This window comes from Chiloscyllium plagiosum, chromosome 26 (assembly GCF_004010195.1).
Source record: "Chiloscyllium plagiosum isolate BGI_BamShark_2017 chromosome 26, ASM401019v2, whole genome shotgun sequence".
In the NCBI taxonomy this organism is placed as follows: Eukaryota; Metazoa; Chordata; class Chondrichthyes; order Orectolobiformes; family Hemiscylliidae; genus Chiloscyllium; species Chiloscyllium plagiosum.
In genome coordinates this window covers 31,288,385-31,314,063 of record NC_057735.1, presented here as the reverse complement: position 1 = coordinate 31,314,063, position 25,679 = coordinate 31,288,385, and the positions used below count along the sequence as shown (strand labels likewise).

Below are 25,679 nucleotides of genomic sequence, written 5' to 3'. Positions count from 1 at the left end.
CTAGTCTCTGGTATTTTGATAAAAGACTTAGTGAAGTGTATGCAGTCAGTTAATACTTAGCTTTGCTTGAATAGTGTCATCTTGTACTCTTGAAAATTGCTTAAGCACTAAAAGACAAGGGTACTGCTATAGTTTCTGGGTTTGTCTTTTATCTGTAGAGAGAAGCTATCTTAGTTATTAAACAGAATGCATATTTGACAGCAAGGCTCTAATGAAATGGTTAGAAGTGTGAATTTGAGGCAGTTTGAGTTTTCAGATCAATATAATGCACTGGAAACATGCTATTTACGACTATTATTCTACAATAATGCTTCAAGAAGTGTCAATTTAATGATTACAATAATCAGTTATTGCTGTTAGCATTTACATTTTTATAATTTAACTATTTGTGAAGTTTTCCTTTGAGTAAAGAGATCATTTTGTTACAATTTTGACATAATTGATATCCTATAAGCAATTGTGTAGTTAATGTGAAATGCTCAAATTATGTACCTTTTTGACTTGGGCATTCTCGTCAAAGAAAATATTGAGCAAGCTCAAGTTGAGAAACTGTCAAAATTGCAAAAATGTGTACATAAAGCAAGTTGAAAATCTATTTAAATTTAACAGAAAATGATTGAAATACTCAACAGGTCATGTAGCATCTATGAAGAGTTGAGATGACCTTGATGGCAAATTTACACTCTTATCTCTGTCTTTCCTTATGCTGAACATTTTCTGTTTAACACCGCAGATTTCTAGCATTTCTTGTGTCTTACCTTCTTGTATCCATTTTTGAGTAAAATGGCTCAAGTAAAACTTAGACTTTTTTAACACAAGCAAATATAAAGACTAACAAACATTATGGACCTGTTTTGACAATGCAAGAGCATAATGAAGAAGGTGGATTTAAATAGTGAGATGGAATCTATGCTACGTTATGATGAGCTCTCATTATTTCTGATATTGTATGACTAAGTGTTTAATTTTGATACTGTTAAGGACAGTATACAATTTATAGTAATAGGAGAAAGTGATCAGAATCGAAAAGTGAGAGGCTGGAAAAGCACAGCAGGTCAGAAAGCATCTGAGGAGCAGGGGAATCGACGTTTCATGCATAAGCCCTTCATCAGGAAGGTGGTGGTAGAGTGTGGAGGTAAGAGGGCAGAGAGATAAATTGGGAGGGGTGGGGTGGAATAGAAGAATATAGCTGGTTAGGTGATAGTTAGATGCAGTTGGAGGGGGTGACGGTGATAGGTCGGAGCGGAGGATGAAATGGATGGATGGGAAGGAAGGTGGACAGGTAGGACAATTCAAGAGGGTGGATGCCAATTTAGAAAGTTGGATCTGGGATGAGGTGGGAGGGAAGGGAGATGAGGAAACTGGTGAAGTCGACGTTGCCATATGGTTAGAGGGTCCCAAGGCAGAAGATGAGGCGTTTAGATTAGGTTAGATTACTTAGTGTGGAAACAGGCCCTTGGCCCAACAAGTCCACACCGACCCGCTGAAGCGCACCCCACCCATACCCCTACATTTTACCCCTTACCTAACACTACGGGCAATTTAGCATGGCCAATTCACCTGACCTGCACATCTTTGGACTGTGGGAGGAAACCGGAGCACCCGGAGGAAACCCACGCAGACACGGGGAGAACGTGCAAACTCCACACAGTCAGTCGCCTGAGGCGGGAATTGAACCCGGGTCTCTGGCGCTGTGAGGCAGCAGTGCTAACCACTTCCTCCAGACGTCGGGTGGCGAGGAATTGGCGGTGGAGGAGACCCAGGACTTGCACGCCCTTGGCGGAGTGGGAGGGGGAGTTGAAATGGTTGGTGGGATTGTTTGGAGAATGTGTCCCAGAGTTGTTCCAAGAAACATTCCGGGATTTGGCATTCTGTCTCCCCAGCGTAGCGGAGACCACATTGAGAGCAATGGTCACGGTAGGTATGAGGTGTTTGGATGTGCAGGAAAATCTCTGCTGGATGTGGAAGGATCCTTTGTGGCCTTAGTTGGAGGTGGGGGGGGGGGGGGGAGATCTGAGCGTAGGTTTTACACCTCTTGCAGCATTAAGGGAAGGTGCTGGGAGTGGAGGATATGTTGGTGGGAGTCATGGATCTAACGTGGGAGTTACAGAGAGAATGGTCTCTGCAGAATGGTGATGGGATGGGGAAGGAAATATATTTCTGGCAGTGGGGTCTGACTGTAGGTGGCGGAAATGGTGGCGTATGATACACTGTATCTGGACATTGGCGGGGTGGAAGGTGAGGATTCTATCGTTGCAGGTGGAGGTGCGGAAAGTGGAGGAGATGTGCTGGAGGGCATTGTTGATCACGTGAGATGGAAAATTGCGGTCATTGAAATAGGAGGCCATCTGTGATGTTCAGGAGTTGAATTGCTCTTCCTGGGAGAAGGGATCTGTGGGATATCTCTCCAGGTATCTGTGGGAATCGGTGGGTTTGAAATAGATGTCCACATTGATTCGGTTGCTGGAAATGGAGTTGGAGAGGTTCAGGAAGGGGAGGCTGGTGTCTGAGATGGTTCAGGTGAACTTGATCAGGGTGAAAGGTATTTGTGAAGTTGATGAACTGTTCAACCTCCTCGTTGGAGCAGAAGGTAGGGTCGATACAGTCATCAATGTAGTGGCAGTCATCAGAGTTCTGGAATCCCACATCTTATCAAGAATTCACAAATCTGACTGACCCAGTCAACCCCTCATCTCCACCTGCTTTTGCACCATTGAACTTATCTCCTCATAACTTGACACCATCCTGTCCCCCTTGGTCCAAGAACTCCCCACATACATTTGGGACACAGCCCATGCCCTCCACGACTTTCGATTCCCTGGTCCCCAGCGCCTCATCTTCATCATGGACATTCAGTCCTTGTACTCATCCAACCACCATGTCGAAGGCCTCCAAGCTCTCTGTTTCTTCCTGTCTCACCGACCCAAACAGAACCTCTCCACCGACACATTCATTCGATTGGCCAAACTGGTCCTCGCTCTCAACAACTTCTCCTCCTCATCCTCACATTTCCTTCATGCAAGAGGGGCAGCTATGGGCACCCGCATGGGTGTCCTTTGTCTGTCTCTTTGGATACTTCAAACAGTCTATCTTCCGTAGTTATACTGGCACCATTCTCCACCTTTTCCTCTGCTACACTGATGACTGTATTAGTGCCACCTTGCACTCCCACAAGGAGATTGAACAGTTCATCAACTTCACAAACACCTTCCATCCTGATCTCGAGTTCACCTGGACCACCTCAGACACCTGCCTCCCCTTCCTGCCTCACCTCTCCATCTCTGTGACTGGTGACCGACTCAACAGGGACATCTACTTCAAACCCACCTACTGCAACTATCTAGACTACACCGATCCCCCCTCCAACTCATAAAAATGCGATCCCTTACTCCCAATTTCTCTGCCTTATCTGGTCCTAGGAGGAGCAGTTGCTCTCCAGAACATCCCTGATGGCCACTTATTTCAAGGATAGAAATTTCCCCTTCCATGTGGTCAACAATGCTGTCCAATGAATCTCCTCCACTTCTTGCTCCTCCAATCTTGAATCCCACTCCTCCAACCGCAACAAGGGCCATGCCCCCGCCCTTCACTCCCAGTACCTTCCTTTGCCACCACAAGTGGTATAAAACCTGCACTCATACCTCTTTCTCCCCCCCCCCCCCCCCACACACACACACACACACACACACACACCTCCATCCAAGGCCACAGGGGATCTTCCAAATCCGACAGATTTTCCTGCACATCCAAACACCTCATCTACTGTGTCCATTGCTCTCGATGTGGTCTCCTCTACATTGGGGAGACAGGATGCCAACTTGTGGAATGTTTCTTTGAACATCTCCGGGGCAAACGCACCAAAAAACCCCATTATCCTGTGACTGACCCCTTCAAAATTCCCCTCCCACTCCAACAAGGACATGTAAGTCCTGGGCCACCTCCACTGCTAATTCCTAGTCACCCAATGTCTGGAGGAAGAACGCCTCATCTTCTGCCTTGGGACTTCCATTTGCCATGCAAATGATTGAACTCCCAACCACATGACATCAATGTCAATTTCACCAGTTACCTCATCTCCCCTCCTCTCATTTCATCCCAAATCCAACCCTCCAACTCGGCACCAACCTCTTGAACAGTCCTACCTCTCCATCTTCCCTTATACCTATCCGCTCCACCCTCTGCTCCGACCTCTCACCATACTCCCCACCTCCCTCACGTTCATCTATCAACTTCCCAGCTACCTTACCCCCAGCAATACCCCTCCTCCTATTTATCTCTCAGTTCCCCTCCCCACAGTCCTGCTGAAGAGCTTATGCCCAAAACATCAATTCTCCTGCTTCTCGAATGCTGCCTGACCTGCTGTATTTTTCCAGCGCCACAAGTTTCGACTATTTATGGTAATAGACAAGTGTTTCTATTTTTGTACTGTTATCATGATTAATGAATGCATGTCAGCAGTGACAGACTTGTGGAACCTTCTGTATCTGATTCAAGGTTGTGTGTATATGGCTAAAGCTCAGTAAACCATGTTTTAATGTTTAAAAATCCTAGATTAAAGGGATGCACATACAAAATGTCTAACCTCAGTAAACATCAAGCTCTGTTGTGGAAAATACTATATCCTATCAAATACTATATCCTATCCTATCAATTATATCTGGTATTACTTTTGCTATGCAAATGATTGAACTCACTTTATTTGCTGATGCTGTTTTCATTTGAGGTTTTGCTACTTTACAATATTTAAATGAGCGATGCAAGTGAAATAATTATTCAGTTATTATGGTGCAGTCACTAAATCCAAAAATGTTGTTTACTAATTTTTCTAAAAATGTTCATGTTTGGTCATTTAAGCACTGTATGAAAACAGTAACATTTAATTGAATTTTATTTAAACTTATTGAAGAAATGTAGGTAGACTAGGCCAGCATTTATTTTCCATCCCTGTTCGCCCTTGGGAAGATGCTAATGAGACACCACCGTGAACTGCTGCAGTACAGGTAGTGTTGTTGGGAAGTTGTTCCAGGATTCTGATCCAGTGACAGTTAAGGAATGCTAATATAGTTCCATGACAGAATAATATATAGTTTGGAGGGGAACTTGCAGGTGGTTATGCTCCCATCCATCTGCACTCCTTGGCCTTTCGATCCTTGAAGTTGTGGACTTAGAAAGTGCTATTGAATGAATCATAAGTTGCTGCTTTCATTGTGTAGATGGTATGTGTTGCTCTCTCTGTATCGTGGTGTCGGACGTACGTGCCAAAGGTTTTAGATGAGTCATTGAGTCATCCAGTCACGTCATTCAGTCCAACTCCTCTGTGCCCAAGCTGACCTTGTTGCATTTGGCTCATATCCCTTTAAACCTTTCCGGTTCATTTCCCCATCCTGATGCCTTTTAAATATTGTAATTGTACCTGCCTTCACCACTTCCTGTTGTAGCTTGTTCCATATACTCTCCACCCTCTGAGATGAAGAAGTTACCCCTCAGGTTTTTTTTTAAAAGAAATTCCCCTCTCATCTTAAACCTATGTCCTTGAGTTTTGGATACCCACACTCGAGGAAAAAGATCTTGCCTATTTCATCTATTTAATGTCCCTTGTGATTTTATAAACCTCTATAAGATCACCTCTCAGCCTCCAAAGCACGAGGAGGGTGAGAAAAACCCCTGCTTGTTCAGCCTCCCCCTATAGATCAAATCTTGTAGTCCCAGTAACATTCTTGTAAATCCTGTCTGCGTACTCAAGTTTGACAACATTATTGCTAAAGAAGGGCGACAAGAATTGGATGCAGTATTCCAGAAGTGGCCTCACCAATGTTGTGTACAGTCGCAATATTGCATCTCAACTGCTATACTCTGTGCACTAACCAATGAAGTCAAGCATGCCAAATGCTGCCTTCACTACCTTGTCCACCTGCGACTCTACTTTCAAGTAACTGCACATTTCAATCTCTTTGTTCGGCAATACTCCCCAGAACCCTACCATTAAATACATATGTCCTGTGCTGATTAGCCTTCCCAAAAGGTAGCATCTCACATTTATCTATATTAAATTCCATCTGCCACTCCTTGGCCCATTGGCCCATCTGATCAAGGTCCTATTATACTTTGAGGTAATCATCTTCACTGTCTGCTAAACCACCTATTTTGATGTCATCTGCAAATGTACTAACCAAATCTCCTATATTCTCATCCACATCATTTATATAAATGACGAAAAGCGGTCAAGTAGGCTGTTTTTGCTGCCGAGCTTTGTCGGTAGTGAGCAGACTTTGTAGAGTCCAGAGGTATTGCACTCCAGCGAGCTCTTAGTCTCTGACCTTTTGTTTTGGCTACACATTTATAGGGCTGATTCAGATACGTTTCTAGGGGGTGGAATTTACCTTTGTACATGTTTTTTTTTAAAATGTGTGTTCACGGAGATGGATTCACATACCACAGTGTCCTGGATGTGCAAGGTCTTTGTCCAGTGGTGTGGATAACTGAAATGATTGGCAAACAGACTCTGCTGTGCAGTCAATCACTCATGTTGTCCTAACTACTCTTCTGTCCTTGCTCACCCTACCCCAAAAAAATAGTGGAGCCCACAGTCGGTCGGTCTTGAGTTGCTGTCAAAGTGACAAAGGTGTATCAGTCACCCCAGTAATTGCAGCAAAGACTCTGCTACCACAATAGGCTGCATGTTTCACAAATAGCTATTCAGATCCTACCCCTATGTTAACTTCGCTTCCCTGTGCACTTTCAATTTGTGATGTCGTGATTTGGCCTCTGGGCCTTCCCTGCCTGTTGTTATAACTGACTGGCTCGGCCTTTCTCATCATTGCTCTCAATTCTGAAGCTGTTCTGCCTTGCCCAGCTCCAGATCTTTCTCCTTTTCATCTCAGCCAATCCTTTATCTATTTCCCTTTGATGTCACATCTCGTCGTTTCATGGTAGCCTCAGCACCTGCTGTTCCCTGGCTGTATTTTCACTCCCTTTGCATCACATTGATCCCTACTGTTCCCAGTCTGTACTCTAAGAAGCATTTGCTTCTTAATCTGCCTTCTAGTTTCATTCTAAATGTTATGAATTCTTTGTTTGGCACAGAACACTTTTCAACAATTCCTTGTTAAATTTAGAGATCTGAAATACTGGATGACTGAAGGAAAGGCCTAAATTTAAAATGTATATTTTTTCTTTTGTTCTTGCCTCCCAGTAATGGTAATAATGAATTCAAATCTCTATTTTAAATGAACAAAAACTCATACTTTAAATGATCCATTTTAGCAATGCTTGCAAATCAGTAGAGTGTTTATTGGTGACAAGTTATGTTATTGTCACTATTTTTAACCTCTGTTGGTAGAACCGTTGCATTTGATATAAACGAACATAAAATTTCACAGATTAAACATTCATGAGGCACTACATTTTGAATAATCTGGCAAGTCTCTTTTTAGGTGCTAGTTCTTGGGAATAAGCGAGACCTACCTGAGGCGCTGGATGAAAAGGAACTGATAGAAAGAATGTGAGTAGCATGCTTTTATGGTATCAGTCCCATCAACTTAACTTCCAATTCATCTCATTAACTTTCAAGTAAATACCTATTGATTAAACTCGCAACTAGTGTGTTTAACATAAAATACATCCTAAAGTACTGATCATATGCAAAATAAATGTATTATGAACAGTAGCCATCTTGTCACATGGTAGAAAGTCAACAGGGTAGATCCTAAGCTTTTAAAAGTGAAAGAGATAAAGAGTGAGCCGAAATAGCAAGTTTGTTGTAGCTGATGACTGCTACTTGTGATGGAGAAGATAGGGCTGTATTGGAGGCGATAAAATCCTTATAGGTACAAGCTCGGATGTCAGGCTGGAGGAATTTACACACCTTGACTGAGATGGCTGCAACAGGACTGTAAATTAGGTTGAGGATTTTTAATTCATTAGAGAACAATAAACCAGTATATTTTGGGGTGACAGTAGTGTAGTTTCACTGGGCTAGCAATTAAGAACCCCAGGCACAATTTCATGGGGCCATAGGTTTGATTCCCATCATGGCAGTTGTGAAACTTGAATTTGCTAAAAATCTGGAATAGAGAGCTGGCCTAATGGCGACCATTAATCACTGTCAGTTCCCATAAAAATCATCTGGTTCACGAATAGCCCATAGGGAAGGAAATCTGATCAGGCCTACATGTGACTCCAGATGCACAGCAATATGGTTGACTGTAAACTGTCATCTGAGCAATTAGAAATGAGCAATAAATGCTAAATTGGCCAATGACTCCCAAATCCAGTGAGAGATTTTTAAAAAGAGGTTGACTAGCATTTTTGGGGGAAAATTTTGTATAAATTACTGCGAACAATAAAAGTGGGAGGTCATTGAGGAAGTGTGGTTGAAGCGAAGGCTGAGGTTAATGAATAGTTAAGAATTTCACTGGATGAGCAAAGGCAAATCATGAATATGGAGGGAAATGATCTTAGACTATTGAACATAAACAATTTTTTTTCAATTTTCATGAGTAATAGAAATAAAAGAATAGAATCAAAAAAGTCTAGTTGGCAGGAATAAAGTAGCAGCTCTAGTTCATTCAGTCTCTATTGTTTAAATAATCTGTTAACTGAAGCTGTACTGACATTTCGCGAGAGATTTTTAATCAGCTTGTTCAGATATGCTATGACATGCCTTTGGAATAAATGGGACTTCAATCCAGACCCTCTAGCACAGAATTTAGGGACACTACCACTGTGCCACAACACGCTTGAGGGGTGCTGTTGATGACTTCAACCACGAAGTTATTTATGCAATGGATTGAGTGGAAATTGGACGAAAAGAGTTTCTTCTCCAATTGCCTTTGAGATGACTACAGAGCTACATAGTACTACACACGTAGACCTTTGAGGAATAATATAATTAGAGTTAGGGCAGTAGTTAAGGGGATGGAGGGAACATTTTGGTAGTTTTGATTGAGTGGAAGAGAGTGGTTAACTACTTTAAACAGCAAGACAGCAAAGAGGTTTTCTGTGCTGAAGTGCCCTCTGATTATTGACCTCTATACTCAACTCTGTGTCCCTCTGTAATCTTAGACCTCTAATCAGGCTGCCTCTCAACTTCTTCCGCTCCAAGAAAAACAACCCAAGCCTATCCAAACTTTCCTCATAGCTTAGACAGTCCAGCACAGGCAACATTCTGATAAATCTTCTCTGCAGCCTCCCTAATGTAATCACATCCTTCCCATAATGTGACCAGAACTGCCTGCATTACTCCAGCAATAGCATGACCAGCATTTTAAACTGTTCTTGTTTCTCTCCTTCCACTAATAAAAGCAAGAATCCCATATGCCTTTTAACCCCCTTATCTACTTGACCTGCTACTGTCAGGCATCTGTGGATATACACACCAAGGTTCATCTGGTCTTCAGTACTTTCTAGGGTCCTGCCATCCAACCGTTGTCTTGTTAGCTCTCCTCATGTGCATTACTTCACATTTTCGGGTTTAATTCTATTTGCTACTGTTTTTTCTGCCAACCATTCCATTATATCCTCCTTCAGTTTATAACTATCCTCAATATTTACCTGTACCAATTTTAGCAATCTTGATTATACACCTACATTTTATATATATCACAGATAGCAAGGGCCCCAGCACTGAGCCAAGTTTATGTGGTTGTAAATGAAGGTATCGTGAAATAGTTTGAATCTTATCCAATGTTTATTTTAAGCAGCTATAATTCAAAAGTGCAATAGATCTTTGGAAGTGGTAATAGGTAAAGGGGTTGCTCGCAAATGAAGTTGCATTTGGCAAGAAATTAGATTTTGGGTAAGCATTGAACCAAGCAAAGTGACCAAATTCAGGTGAAGGAATTAATTTGAACTTGAAACCCCAGTTGTCAAGGAGTAATGAGTGGAAAATTGACAAAGTAGCTGAGAACTGTGATTTTTCAAATTGCTGCAAGTTCACAGCGGTGTTCCTCTGGGTATTCTTTTTAATTATTGATTAGCTGTATTTGCATATAAAAGAAACACACAAGCAATAAACACAGGCTAGAATCCAGCTAGATTTATTGTGGACAATTCTGAGCATCAGGCTCAATATCTTAAGGCTCTAGAGAAATTTACAAGCATGGCATCTAGAAATTGTGCAGAAGCTGGATTATTTCTCTTTGAGGTCGATAAGGTTAAGAGGAGATTTAATAGACCTGTTCAGAATTATAAAGGGATTTGGTTGAGAAAAAAAGGATATACTGTTTCTAGGGACAGAAGGATTTGCTAACCAGAATTAACAGATTTAAGGTAATTGTTGCAAGAACCAGAGATGAAGAGCAAAATCTTTACTGTTATCAATGAAACACAGTAAAAATATTTTAATAAATCTTATCCATGTGTATTCTGAGTGAGTTCTTAAGTAGACTTTGCGAATTTGCCGAGTGAAAAATCTCCCATTCTACTGGTCAACAGTTAAGTAGATATCTCTAATTTAGCGCTATAATTGCTCATCCTTCAGTAGTTTGCACTCCTAACATTGTCTGACTGCACACCTGCCTCACATTTATCTGTTCAAACACTTTCCATGTCTGTTAGCACAGGTCACTCCTAGCTAGACTTTTATCTTCCACCAACCGTTAGCTTGGGGTTATTCAAATTTTTACTTCCAGTGCCCTGACTCTGACCCATTCTTATTTGCTTATCATCCATCACATATTGGCTCCCAGTTAAATAATGCCTTGGTTTAAGATTTTCTTTTTTTGTAGATTACTTAGTGTGGAACAGGCCCTTCGGTCCAACAAGTCCATACCGACCCGCTGAAGCACAATCCACCCAGACCCATTCCCCTACATTTTACCCCTACATTTTACCCCTTCACCTAACACTACGGGCAATTTAGCATGGCCAATTCACCTAACTTGCATGTTTTTGGACTGTGGGAGGAAACTGGAGCACCCGGAGGAAACCCACGCAGACATGGGGAGAATGTGCAAACTCAACACAGTTGCCTGAGTCGGGCATTGAACTCAGATCTCTGGCGCTGTGAGGTAGCAGTGCTAACCACTGTGCCACCGTGCCGCCCACGTGTGTTTTCAATTCTTCCCTGCTACCCAAGTTTATCATTGTAATCTTCTCTAGCACTTAGATATTTGTGCTCAGCCATTCTTCTCTCTTTTTATCCCTGATTTTATTCTGTCAGTATTGATGACTGTGCTTTCAGCTGTTAAAGCTCTAAAGCAAGTTATGTGTCTCCCTCTCTTTCCTCCTATAAAATGTTCCCTGAATCTGTAGAACTGGTTTTTGGTCATGTGCCTCAATATCTCCTCGGTTAGTTCAGTACAAGACTTTTTGATAATGTTAAAAATCACACAACACCAGGTCATAGTCCAACACGTTTAATTGTAAGCACTAGCTTTCGGAGCGCTGCTCCTTCATCAGGTGGTGGTAGAGAATGCTCCTGTATGAGAATGCTCCTGTTTAGCACCTTGTAATATTATACAAGTCAAAGCTGCTATATGAATAGTTTGTTGTTGTAATACACATCTGAAAATTTTCATTCGCCAATGCAACAGATTCAGTAATGTGCGTGAAATGAATCACAACTGAAATGTTTCCCTTACCTATAATGAGAATTCCTTTTTTTTCAATCATGCGTACACAATGAGTTTTGACATTAAAAATGTTGCAAATCAGAGAGCCATCCCCGCTCTCGCTTCACGGAAAGTTGGAGGTGTGTTTCAATGGATTATCCCTCCAAATGGATGACAGCTGCATCAGTCGTTTGGCAATGATGCAACACACCAACTGGAGTTTCTGAACCAGTGTGCTCCTTGCTCCACCTAGAGGTGATTTTCCTAAAAAGCACAGCCTGATGAATATTCTACAAAATCTATCCCATGGTGGATAGTGCAAAAAAAATGTATTGCCCTGCTTTTTTTTTACTTTTCACTGCATTATGTAATTTCATCACTATGTAGGTAATAAAACTAGCATTAAGTCTTTACATTTAAAAACTGAAATCCGAAGTAAAATAATAAAATATTGCAACTATCTAGCTATTGGAACCTTTGAGGAATTTTGTAAAGTTTTACCATTTTTTTCCAAAAGGTTGGAAAAATGTTTTAGTTAATTATTGTGAAAATGAAGTTGTTTATCTGTTGACCACAGTAAGTTTTTTTTTGCTAAGTTTACATAGATATAATTTGCAGACCAGTAATCCAAAGCCATTCTCATTGAATTTTTGATATAGACATTACTAGTTGCATTGTTAGTACATTGAATTTTTTTTAAAAGCTATATTTCATGTTCCCTTTATTTCATGATGTCAGGAACCTGTCTGCTATCCAAGATCGAGAAATCTGTTGCTATTCCATCTCCTGCAAGGAAAAGGATAACATAGGTAAGCACTTATTGGCAAGATTGTGCTTTCACTTTCAAGGGATGTGGGTAGTGAAGCACGTCTTTTGATTTCTTTCAAAATTTTGGTTCCTTTTGGTTGGATCTGAATCAAGATGCAAGTTGTACTTCGGAAATAATAGAAGATCCTTATGGAAAATCAGACCTAAGATAATGGATCTTTTTAATATAAGTTATTTCATTCATCTAGGAAATGTTCTGAGATGCTTTGCAGAAGATTTGTCTGTACTGAGAAGTAGTGAAAATTAGGAACGGCAACTGATGATATTGACACAATTTTGAAGAAGCTTTTAAATGGAATGAGGGATGTATATGGGGCCATTTGTAGATGGTACACCAGACAATATAGTCAGGATGGTTAAAAGTTGTTCTATTGATGGGATGGCAGAAGGAAAGTGCATAGAAGAACTGAATCAGAAGATTTTTGGGCAACAGTTTGGAATGCTGAAAAAAAGACTTACAGAAGGTGAATCAGTTTGAATGAAGAGCTGTCCTAGTGAGGTCCACTATAGAGGAGATTTAGTGGAGCAGACAGATGAAGCCAGCCCTGTTGGAAAACTGAGGATATGGAGCAATAATATAGGGCAAAGAAAGTCATTTGTGTCTTTGACAGTTTTAGTCTTTTAGCCTTGCTGTGATAAACAGCATGAACAGTGAATGGAAGGATTGGACTAACTAACATAATCTTTTGAGGTGACACCTTATTCAAGAATCTTAGGTTGGACATGTCAAAAGTGCAATATTCGAAAGCAAGGATGATTCTCTTTGAAAGAAAGGGACAACATCTGAAAATCTGTCAGAAGTTAAAGACTGAATGGTTAGCAGATTTGAAAGTGGATCTCTAAGGCAGATAAACCTGGAAAGTGAAAGTGAAGAAAGGAGAAAAGCTGCCTCTTTTTACACGTGTTCTGTTCAAGCCTTGCCTTGTAGGAGGTTTTGAATGCCATCCATTATGCATAAGCAACAATGATATTCACCTTTTTAAAATGTTGCAAATGAATTCCTGGGTAAACAGGATGTGCTTCATTCAATTCTCAAGTCTTACTGCATTGTGACATGTGCTTGTCCAGAGGTCCTTTCGGTTTACTTGTTATTCAGTTTGTTATAGCTAATACAAGATATTTTACTATCAGCGATGCAGCACTCTGAACCCAGCAGGGTTTGCATTTAATCGTAAACTCAGCTGCTGGAATTAATTTGTAATTTGAATAATGGAGGAAATATTGGAAAATCTATTGTTTCAATAAATTGGAATTTTTATTTGAACATGAATTGTAATATTCTGTAATAATGTAAAGAGCTCAAGCCCAGCTATAGCCTTCCGATGCAGGCAATGGACTTGGGCAGCGAGAGTCTGATATTCATGTACTGTCATTCCTCAAAAGTTCTCAAAGTGTTTCATAGGAAACACATTATGAATTGCAGCCACTGTTAACTAGAATATAAAGGAGACATTTTACTCTAGATGAGGTGAATGACTGACTGTTAATTTGGTCTGATTCAGTCTAAAACCCAATTCAAATACTAACCACTCCCTGACGGACTGACCATCTCCCTCCTGAGATCATGGTTACCATTCAGTATCTGCTTGATCATAAAGTCTTTTTCAGACTTGCTGGAACAAATATCCAGGAACTGACCTTCTAAGTAGCCAGCTTCTGATATGTATTTAAACATTAACACTCTTCCTTGGTGACCAAGCATCTGCAAAACCTTGATTAGGACCAGCTTACAATTAACTTCCAGGTCTGACCTCATGAATAAATTAAAATCACAATCCAAAATTCACAGTTTTGAGTTCATAATTCCAATTCAAAATTAACAAACAAAGTAAAAATAATGAAAAAATCGCAGTGGGTTGTAACAATCCCTTCAGTTCTAAGAACTATGTCCAACTCCTTCTTGAAAATCTTCAATATTTCGGCTTTAACTACTTTCTGCGGCAGAGAATTCCACAGGCCATTCGTTTGGTGAAGAAATTTCTCCTTGTCTCAATCTTGGGCATGCCATTAAAGATTCTTCGACTGCTTAAATGCAGATAAGCATCCAGTACCCATTGTGGGATTCTTGTGGTGCGGTAGTTGTTTCCCTACCTCTGAGCCAGGAAGCCTCGATTGAAGTGCTACCTATTCCTGAGGCGTGCAATACCATCTCTGAACAGTTTGATTTGAATATATCTTCAAAGCCTGTCTTGAATGCCTCAATTGAATCTGCCTGCACCAAACATCCAAGCAGAACATTCCAAATCCAGAACAATCATTGTATAAAAACTGGTTTGTTTTAAATCTTGTCATGATGCCTATTTTGCAAATCACTTTAAATCTATGCCCCTTTTGTTCTTGTTCCTTTAATGAGCTGGAACAGTTTCTCTGTACCTATTCCATCCAGTCTCTTTTGAGATCTCTTAATTAGCTTTGCTCCATGGACAATTGTACCAACCTCTTCAGTCTACCCTCGTAAATTGAAGGTTCTCACCACTGAAATCTTTCTTGTAAAACCCTTGTGTATTCTGTCCAAACACCTAGATCTCTCCTATAGTCTGGTGCCCAAAACTGTGCACAGTATTCTAGCTAATGTCCTACAAATGTCTTACACATGTTCAGAATCACCACCTGGCCGTTGTTGTCTATGCCACTATTGGTAAAGCACAAGATACTGTCTGCTTTATTAACTGTTGCCTCTACATGCCATCTTCTTCAGTGATATCTGCACAGACACATCCAGGGCCTCCTGCTTATTTCATCTAAAACTAACCACTATTTTATATTGTCTTTATATGCTCTTCATATCAAAATGCATCACCTCACACTTCTGCATTAAACTTAATCTACCTCTCTACCCACTCCACCAAGGTGTTTATGTGCTTTTGAAGTTCTGCAATGTTGTCTTCACTGTGTAATGCTTCCAAGTTTCTTGTGATCTGCAAACTTTGTCCCCTATCCATTTGATCTGGATCATTAATGTACACTCATTCCTCTGTATCCATGAGAGTTTCATTTCTGAGAACCCCTGGAATGAAATAGTTCACGAGTGCAGAGTTTATTTAAAAGTAAATTAAAAATTGCAGACATATGATTTTTGCCTGCGGACATTTTGGCGTGAATAGGTAAATTTGTGATTTCATGGACACCAAGAATTTACTGTATATCAGGAAAAGCCAAAATACCAACATGGATCGCTGGGTCTCCACTACAAACCTCCCTCCAGCCCAAAATTGCTCATTGACCATTAATTACCATTTCCAATCAATCAGCCAATTTTATTCATGCTGTTAGTTAATCTTTAACCCTTTCACCCAAATAGACCAACACTTAAACTGGGGCTGGGCACAAATTTGAAACGTATTTTGATTATTGTGTCGTAGTGACGCTAAAAGAAGCTTCTGCTTCCCTGAAGATTTGTCACAATCTCTTTAGTTGCTTCCAGTAGTTACTTTCCTAGCGGAGATCAGATGGTACCTTCAGGCCCAGGATCTTGTAAATTTACCATTAGATACATTAACACAGAAGTGATAGCTTGAAGACATCATTGTTAGTATTGCTCTAACTATATAGTCATGATGATCAGGACTGAAAATGATGAATTGTTTGTCATATTGTTACCTGATCTATTGGTCTCTCTTCACACTGATTTTGCACCAATTGTCTTGCAGATGAGGAAATAGCTGCTGTTTAGAGGATTGCTGAATCAGCCATAAAACACCGGTCATTAGGATCATATGTCACTGAGATTAAATGTCTGTTGGACAGCATTGGGTTCATGATGTATACTTATGAAAATGGCTCTGTGGTGCAGGCTGATTGATCTTTTATTTTCCTTGTGCATTAATGTTTATTCAGTGTTGTTGAAAAGGTATGAGATTTGGAGCAACAGTGACAGAATGGCCATTTTAAATGACAGCAAGTCAAAGACAGCTTCAGTGTATTTTTCCTTATGTTATGAAGTTGAAGGTGTGTACAGTACCTTTAAGAGAGAGTGAATACTGTTCTGAACTGAAATTATAAGTACCTGTGTATATGACTAGATGGCATACTAGATAATTGAAAACATGTAACATTTGGATACCTGAGTTGCTGTTTGGTTAAATTTGAATTGTTATCAAATCAGTTTAAATTATGTCAGGATACTAAAACCCAATCAAGTTAGAATTTATTGTTTTGCCAACATCGAACCAATGAGATGATCCAATGTTGGGGATATAAAAGTGCAGACGTTTTGAAAATTGCAGCGAGAGTAACTGCCATTGAGAGAGATCCAAGAATTAGGAAACACTCCATCAAAGGTACCTTTTCATATGAAACACATTCGGAGTAAAAAGAAAGAAGACAACCTAGGGAGATTAGGTTAGATTCCCTACAGTGTGGAAACAGGCCCTTCGGCCCAACCAGTCCACCCCGACCCTCCGAAGAGTAACTCACCCAGACACATTTCTCTCTAACTAATGCACCTAACACTATGGGCAATTTAGCATGGCCAATTCACCTGACCTGCACATCTTTGGACTGTGGAAGGAAACCGTAGCACCCGGAGGAAACCCATGCAGACACTGGGAGAATGTGCAAACTCCACACAGCCAGTCACCCAAGGAAGAAGGATACCGAAGACGACAGCAGCTGTGTGATGTTGAAATTAAGTTAATGTAATTTTAATGTGTCTTATTCGAACAGCATATTGTTATACAGATAATAAGCAGTTAAGAGAAAGGGGGAGATTAGATTTGTGAATAGATGCTGTTTAATGTTCACTTTTAGAGTTTAAGAACTAAATTGATATTATTTTCTTTAAATATTGGAATTTGGGAGTTCTCTCTTTCTTATATTTTAACAGATTACGAGGCAAGTTGAGCTTTTCTGGGTGTTAGGTTTAATTAACAGAAGGGTTTACTGCAGTATTGTAACACTTAACATACAGTCCCTGACCTGAGCACTTTCTGTACCACTGGATGAGCTGCACACTTTAGTATTCTGATTGTTGCTTAATTTGCATTAAGTAGCTAACCTGATGTAGAATAAAAGCAGACGATACTGTAATATGTCAAAACCTTCAACAATGCATTATGAAGCAGTAAATATATTGAGGGAGCATAGTTCTCATTGAGATTTTGGCAATCTCTCATTTGATTCTGTAATGGAGTTCATCAGTAACAGTGATGCATTTATTAATAGAATTAGAATTAGGTTTATTGTCATGTGTGCAGTGAAATGTGCACTATCTTAGGTACCAAGTTTTGGCACTAAAATAGATTGGGTATAAAAATGGAGAAATAAAGAGAAAAACTAAAAGATCTACATTACCATTCTTCATAGTATAAATTGGGAAAATAAGAAATAAATTTAAAGATAAACATTTTTAATAATAGTATAATTCTTGTTACTGTTCTAGTAATTAGTCTCTGAGCCAAAAATCTAGCAAAATGAATTCAAATCTTGCTAATGTAGTTGGAGGATGAGTTCTGTTCATGTGAGCAAGTCTGGAATTAAAAGTATATTGTACCATTAATAATGATAGTGAAAATGGTGAACTATTGTTAATACCTATCTGGTTTACTACGAGAAAGGACAGCAAACTTCCTTCACTTTTTTGTCTTTACATGTAGCCAGACACAAGAATGTTTGATTTTGAACTGTCCAGTGAATGTGAATGATAGGCAGTAATTGTCGTGACATTCAGATGCCCTGAAGGAATATTTAAAAATCCAAGTGCTCTTTCCAGATTATCATTTCAGTAATGCATGCTACTGCATTGGAGATGAATTAGATTCTTTGATCCTGTGATGTTCAATTTTTTTCTCTTATAAAATACAAGTAGTACTGACAACTCTGTGGGACTTATTATTTAGCATTTTAAAAAAGAGTCAAAAAGAGCTTATTATCTTATTGTATTTTTACAGTTGCTGTATATTTGCCCTGGTCAATGGCTTTCATTCTGGTTAATACATTCGAGTTTAATTTTGTATACATTCTGGTTAATACATTCAAGTTTAATTTTGTATACATTGGCATGTATCTTGAAAGTGGCTACAAAATTTGAGCAGTATGTACTGAACAAACTTGGCAGTTTGCAAAGGCACATAATATATAAATGTAGAGAATGGTTTATGTTTGGATTTGCTGCTTGTGCTTTTACAATTAGAAATCATTTTCAGTGACTATATATAAAAATCTATTGAGTGTGGAGTATTTTGCCACTTGCATTTCTAATTTTCTACAAATTAATTTCAGATATAACACTACAGTGGCTCATTCAACATTCAAAGACCAAACGCAGCTGAGAACAAGGATGTTGATTTCTTAATCACCCAGGACCTGCCATAGTTAACCCTGACCTCTTTCCCTGGAAAGAAAGTTTAGAAAGCTGTCCAACAATACTGAGGTCAAATTAAAGTTTTTATCACAAGAGAGTGTACAATATTATTTTGCACTTTTTTATGTTTTTATATAATTAAGCTAAGTTACTAAATCTGATTATGAAATTAATAATTTACCCGCTGTCAGTTTGAAAAGGGTTTTGTTATTGTATAAATGGGATGTTTTTATTTTTAATATGCATGCTTTTAAAGCCCCATTGTAGGAAGGAACTCCTTTTATCAGGATGCTACAGTTGTTGCTGTTGAGGAAGCACGTTTACATTCCATTGCATTAACTGAGCATGCTCAGGTATTTGTGCAGTGGACAATTGTTATATTGAGTAAATATGCATTTACTTCATTACTCCACCTAACAAGCCTAGTCTTGTTATTTGAACCTCAATAACAATTGTGGGGAGTATGGAGCTACTTGAAAAAGTGATTGCATTTTTATATATTAAAAAGAAGTCAATGAAGTCATCTACAGAGAAGCCATATCTCTTGTATCTTTAATTGTAAGATGTTCTAAATGTCAATACAAAAGAACCCATCCGATGAATGCCTGTTGCTGGAAAATGATGGAGAGAGATGATGTATGGTCATCATATAATCTACCATGTACATTAAGGTGTTGAAGGTTTTACCGGTTCATTACAAGAAAACTTGCAGCGCCTAGGAAACTAGGGATTAGTATTTGCAAATGCCTGATATCTGATTTGAATATGTACTTAATTTGCTAAGTTGCTAAATGATGTTGTTTACAAGATCTGCTATTTGGAGAAAATATTACAGAGAATAACATGGCCTTAAATTAAAGTATTTAGTTTACTGCTCCGTGGTGGTACTGTAAATCAAAGCATGTTATTCAGTTTGTCATTTTCAATAATATCAAATGGTGGACAGTGACACTGAATTGTGATGCAGAGAGGTGTGATTTGGTTCATCGTGCCTGCACCAACTCTCTGAGGAAGTCTAAGGTGTGGTTTGGTATCTCTCTCTGTTATTTGGCATGTAACGTGCATTGTCACCTTTTTAAGGGTTAGTACTATCACTAGTCCGATGATGTGACTTGAACCAGTTTTCTCTGATATCCTTGCCACATAAATTATATTTGTGCTTAATAGCTGAAATCTGATTCCAAGATTTTTTTTGATATGCGTGTAGTTTTTTTAAAAAAGCAACATTAAAGCATTGAAATCTACTCAGGATGGGGAAATGAGACAAGCTACTATCCGCTTTTTAATTTCTCTTGCTTTTTTGCCTGCATGGTTCCTTAAATGTTTAAACTGCTGCTGTATTAATAGCACATCTCTATGATTGCACATTGAAGTAGTTTTACTTTTGACAGGTAACCTAACGGGTGATGAGCTTGTTCTTTTTTTTGTTGTGACTTGCCTTTTAATAAGTTTACAATCTGTTTTAAATTGCAGTTTTGTACATACAGATTTAAACCAAATTGTTGAAATTTTTAAAACACAAATTTGTGATAAATATTGTACTAGGTAGTAATTTGCTTACATGCAGGTACTTAGTTGTAAAAGCTAATGGTTAGCAGTGTTTGCTATTGTATAAGACGAATGATGGACTAATAGCTTGTAATATGTTTTATCTTGAACTGTGACTGGTTTTAAGTGAATCCTTTATCCTGCAGTTTTAGAAAATCGTTAAATAATTGAAGCTAATGCATACTGTGTCATATATAATAGTTTGTTGACTTGTACAGTCAACTTGTCAAATAATTGTCCTGTGGGTGATTGATGTACTGTTGCTCTTGTCATTTGATGAAGCTAATGCTGTAATAAATACATCCACACAAAATTTGTGCTTTTTGTATTTTCACACAGTGCGAATCATTTATCTTCAATGTAGTTTCATTCTTAATTGAAATTAATCTGAATTTAAAATCTTCAAATGTGTTCATGGATCAGCCTTGTTTCCGATTTGGTAGATGTTAAGAATTGTGTACTTTTGCTCATCAGGTTAAAAGATGTGAAGCATTTCACTTTCTGATTTATGCAATTAGATGTATCTTTATTTTGATCACTTCATATCAAAGAATATTCAAAGAACAATTTGGATTGATACAGCATAGAGCAAAGAAAAAAAATGCTGCAAGTCGCTTTACTGTGCAAGAGCAAATGTTGATTTAAAGGAAAACATGAGAAAGGGTTGTGAAAAATATGTTTAATGGAATGGGTTTCTACAAGACCCTTAAAGGGGAAATGGCAATAAAGAAACAACAAAACTTGGGCGTGGCTTTGGTTGACTGAAGTCATACAGGCAATGGGGAGTTAAAGCAAAGAAAAATCACAAGCTGGAACAGTATCATTTGTCATTGTAGACAGAAAACATAGGTCATCTGAGGTCAATTTAAAATCAGAGGACAGTGAAAGCAAGCAGACGTAAAAACAAAAATTGTTAGAGAATATTAAAGCCTTATGTTGTGGAGCGGAGGAACGTAATAGTTTGTGGTCAGTGATGTCAGACTGTTGAATGTAGCTGCCTAAAAATGAAATTATTTGGAACGGGAGTGATGCAATATGTCTCAATTCTGTGCAAATACTAAGAATCTTGACAATGAAACAAATCTAAACATTTAATCCATTGAGGGAAACACTAATGCTGTGGGCACCATTTGAGACTTGGCTTAGTATACCTAAATTGAGTGCATTTGCATGATTTAATTAAATTTAACTTTTGTTGACAAACTGTAAATATTTTGCATCAAAGTAAGTGAATTAATATGAAAGGCAGGAACTAATTTGGATTTAATATAAGCCACTATGTGAAGTATGAAGCCTACTTATCAATGACTATTTTTTGGGCTGTTCATAATGGGGAAGCAGGATTGACAGGTGTTTACTTGTTTCTGGGCTTCTGCATATATCAGATGGTTAAGGAATGCATGTTGTTAAATCTGGGGAACAAGAGTGACCTATGAATGCAAGATAGACATGTAGTGGATTATAACAACAGAAGTGATCATGCTCATTGAAACAGTTAGTACATTCTGCTAGTGATAAAACAGATAAAAGTTAGACGTTTATTATTGTGGATTTGTATAACAAATTGGTTAATTTCTGTCATTCTGCTTTCAGTTCCGGAGCCTTATGCAGAGGATGATCTTGCTTTTAGGGGATTACTGAAGAGGACAATTAAATTAAAATGGATTAAGTATTTGAGCTACCAAAGATGCTGAGATTTTTTCCCAGTGGAAAATCAATTAGACATAATCTAAAAAAAATTGATGCTTTCAGTACTTTGAAGTATAAGTAAACTGAACCTGATTTGTTATTTGGCATAATGCCAAATCCTGTAATTTGGAATACTGCCTCAAAATATGAATCAAGTTGAGATTTAATTAAAAGGAGTTTATTGCTCAACTGGTTAACGGGGACAGGCAAGTAAATAGGGCTGAATTTTTAAAGTAGGGGGCAAACAGGATTGGTCTGGTCTATTGTATGGCATTGTTAAAATAAATATTTCAGAAAATGTTGTGTGTGAATATATTGGAATTGAATGAGCACTGAGCAGGAGTTGATTGAAATTTTATGGAGGTGACCAAAGCACTGGTGGAGCATCAACTTTGAAGAGGTATTTGGATTTGAGAGGAAGATTTGAGTAAGGCAACAAGAATTCTGAAGTTGAAGGATATGATGTTTGAAGGCTCCTTTGACTGGTGAAGTGGAGAAAAGTGGAATTGGAAGAGATGGCTGGGAAGCAAACCTGGATAACATTGCAAAGTTAGAATGGTACAAAGCCGTGGAGGGATTTGTAATAGATGAATACTTCAAATATATATCTTGGGCAATTTTCTTCTCTGCACCTTCACCATAGCACCAACCAGTAAGTGAGCAATAGGTTTAAATGCATTCCAATCATGCATTATGTATTGCACACAACCGTTAACTTGTCATGGATAGTGAAATTATTCACCTCTCCTTTTGGAGTAAGTTTTGATTGTGTTGCTAAATTTTGGATTCCTTTACAGTGATACGCTGTTGGAACACATAGCATTTTGAAAATGTTAAAGCATCAACCTTGGTCCTCCATTAATCTAAATGCATTTTCCAAACAAAGCTGAGTCCGCTTGTACTTTATTTAGTAAGTTGCCTGACGGTATTTTGTAAGCCAGGTAGGTGAATTATTCCAAATTCATCACCGTTTCAACAATGAGAATATTGAGAAGTCTTTGTGTAAAAAAAAAACACATATGCACTCACTGGCACATTTTTCTTCACTTGGGAAGAAAGAGAGTTGAAGTGATTTGATGGTAATTGGAATGTAGAAGCACGATTCAGGTATTTAGCACCTTGAGCATGTTCCATTGTTAAAGTAGATTATGGACCTAACTCCATATACCCCTCCTTTGCTCCATATCCCTTAATACGTCTGGCTAACAAAAGTATTTCAATCTCTGAATAAAAAATGAAGTTGATCCAGCATCATTGCAGTTTGTGGGAGAAAGTTTTACCATTTTGTGCAGAAGCTTTTCCTAGCTTCCCATCTAATTCTTGGATGATGCACAATGGTCCTGAGCTTGTCCGACCAGCAGAAGTATTTTCTCTCCACCAACTCTATTGGAAACTTTGATCAGCTCTTTGCCTTCTAACTTCCAAAAGACTCACCTCTTGTTTGAGTAATCTCTCTATGCAATTCAATCCTTAGAGTTCAACTACAATGTGATGTGCAGCAGCAGTGTTTATTATGGGATGAGTGATCCAGAGGCCCAAACTAATGATCAAAAAGTATGCATTTGAATCCCACTATTGAAGCTGGGAGCTTTTAAGTGCCTCTAAAATGACATGCTAATGTACTTTATGTACTTTACATGGTGAAAGAGGCAAAAGTGTGATCTGAATGCAGTTGTCCTGATGATATTAAGGCTTGGTGGAAAAGCACTGAGGATGTTACTAATCTTACTGAGCCTGCCACTGATTTCTAAAGGAAGTGTGAATGTTCTCACCGATTAAGGATGCATACTTCAACTACTGCTGTTGCATGGATTCTGTACAGTACTGGGTCATTCTGTAAAATGGCTGAAACCTCTCTCCAACAGTGGGTCGAATCCGAGGATTTTTAGAGTGTTTCGTTGAAGAAAATACTTCAATTAAATAATAAAAAGGTACCAAACATAATAAAGTGAGTTTATTTACATTTTGCAATGTGTTGATTTAAATGAATTTCATTTTGCAAATCATCTGGAAATCCATTTAATTCATCAATATTTGACAAATATCTGTTCATTTTTACTATTTCAACATTGCAGGTGTAATGGTTGAACTGGAAGTGTATCTTGTGTAAGAATTTAAATATAGATTTTCTCGAAGTTCCTTAATATTATGTAAGAATCGGTTTCAATGCTGCTACAAAGGAAGTTCCCACAATTCTATCTACGTGACTTCATGTTAAATTGCAGTTTGTTCCAATCATAAGACATAATTGCTGGCCTAGTTCTGAGCAAATCTCTTTGTAGATGTATTTAAGTGTCAAGTATATTTATTTAAAAGATCTTACAAAAGTCTACAATTTTAAATATTGTTTTTGAGATAGCAAATGAAAAGTCAGCAGTGCAACTTAGTGGTTAGGATATGTACATGATACAAGAAAGTTATTGCAACTGTTGGCTTTAAAATTGAAGATGGAGCGACTTTTTATTTGTGTGAAGACAGTGCCTTAACACATTGATATTCATTCCCTTTAGACTTCAGTTTGCACTTGCGTTTAATGAAGGTGTTAATTGCAAGAAAAAAAATCTGTGTTCAAATAAAGCTGTATTAAACTGAGTGAATTTCATTATTGTTTAGTTTTTGTTCAGCACCTTGTTTTGCCTGGGAATTTAATGCATGTTTGCATTCAAAAGCACTCGCCAAATTTCTAAAAACTACAAAGTACAAACTTTTGCTTTAAGCAGCATACAGATTGTTCTTGACCTTGCCAACCACCAATTTTTTTCTCTCTCCGCATCTTAGCTGGTAGGTTCATTAATTCATTTAGCTGCTTTCATTCTTTTCCTTTTTAATGCACTTGAACATTGTGTCTATTGTTCTGCGTCAGTGCCCAGAACAAAGGACTCTTATGCTGCTTTGGTGTAGGTAACCAATGATTGCTGGCTGTAAAACAAGTCTGAACTCCCTGGGAAAATCTTTTTTTTAAATATCAAGAGCACTATTAAAAGAAAGTTTGCTTGTGCAGTTTGGAAAGGATTCACTTCAGTCTTATTCATGAGGTGCCATTCAAAACTTCACATCTTCAATTTTGAACAAATCTTGATTGAAATATTTAATCTGATTTTAGAGTGAGAATGGGCTGATAGTACACCAAAAATTGCAAGGACACTCCTAATCACCTACCTCCAGTCCGGTATGATTTTTGACTAGACAAGGAAGCAGACATTCTACACTCATATCTAAAAGAGAGATCTGCGTACATATGCAAGTTAGAGCCCCGCCCCTCCATCTGCAGATTCCTGATCTAATTTTGGCATTTAATTAGAATGGAGCATACATCAGATTGTACTGATTCAATACAACCAAACCAACAGTCCTTGGATTTTCAACAGCTCAAAGGGGTCATTCTATTTTTAAAATAAGTCTGTGCCACTGATTTCTTTGGACTCAATAGGAACTTGAATGTTTCTCATCTCTAACAAAAAAAGAAATTCCTGCTTGCTGCCAGGCACTTGGTATTATATTGTTCTGCTGGATTGTCATCCCCTTTAAAAGGGCTGGATACTGGCTCAACTCTGCAGCGGTACCATCAGATTTCCCATCCTTCCCAGATGGGCAAACGCCTATATTTGCATTCATTAAGCACTGACAGCTGACCACAAGTATTTTCTTGAGGCTTGACCTATGAAATACTTCAAAGCTCTCACTGGTGCCATCGGGTGGGCAATGTGATCATTTCAGCCAACATTGCCTGCAGTGAACCCAAAGCAACTCGTGTAAACTTT

General features: G+C 38.6%; 1 protein-coding gene across 1 annotated transcript in view; it reads left to right on the top strand.

Moving 5' to 3' along the window:
* LOC122563224 (ADP-ribosylation factor-like protein 8A) overlaps window positions 1-20,542 on the top strand; it is a 49,534-nt gene extending 28,992 nt beyond the window's left edge. The window contains exons 5-7 of the mRNA XM_043716808.1: window positions 7,434-7,501; window positions 12,291-12,361; window positions 18,600-20,542. Of these exons, the coding sequence (XP_043572743.1) occupies window positions 7,434-7,501; window positions 12,291-12,361; window positions 18,600-18,649 (189 nt within the window). The 3' untranslated portion in view covers window positions 18,650-20,542. The remainder of the gene's footprint in view (window positions 1-7,433; window positions 7,502-12,290; window positions 12,362-18,599) is intronic.
* Window positions 20,543-25,679: the final 5,137 nt, after the last annotated feature.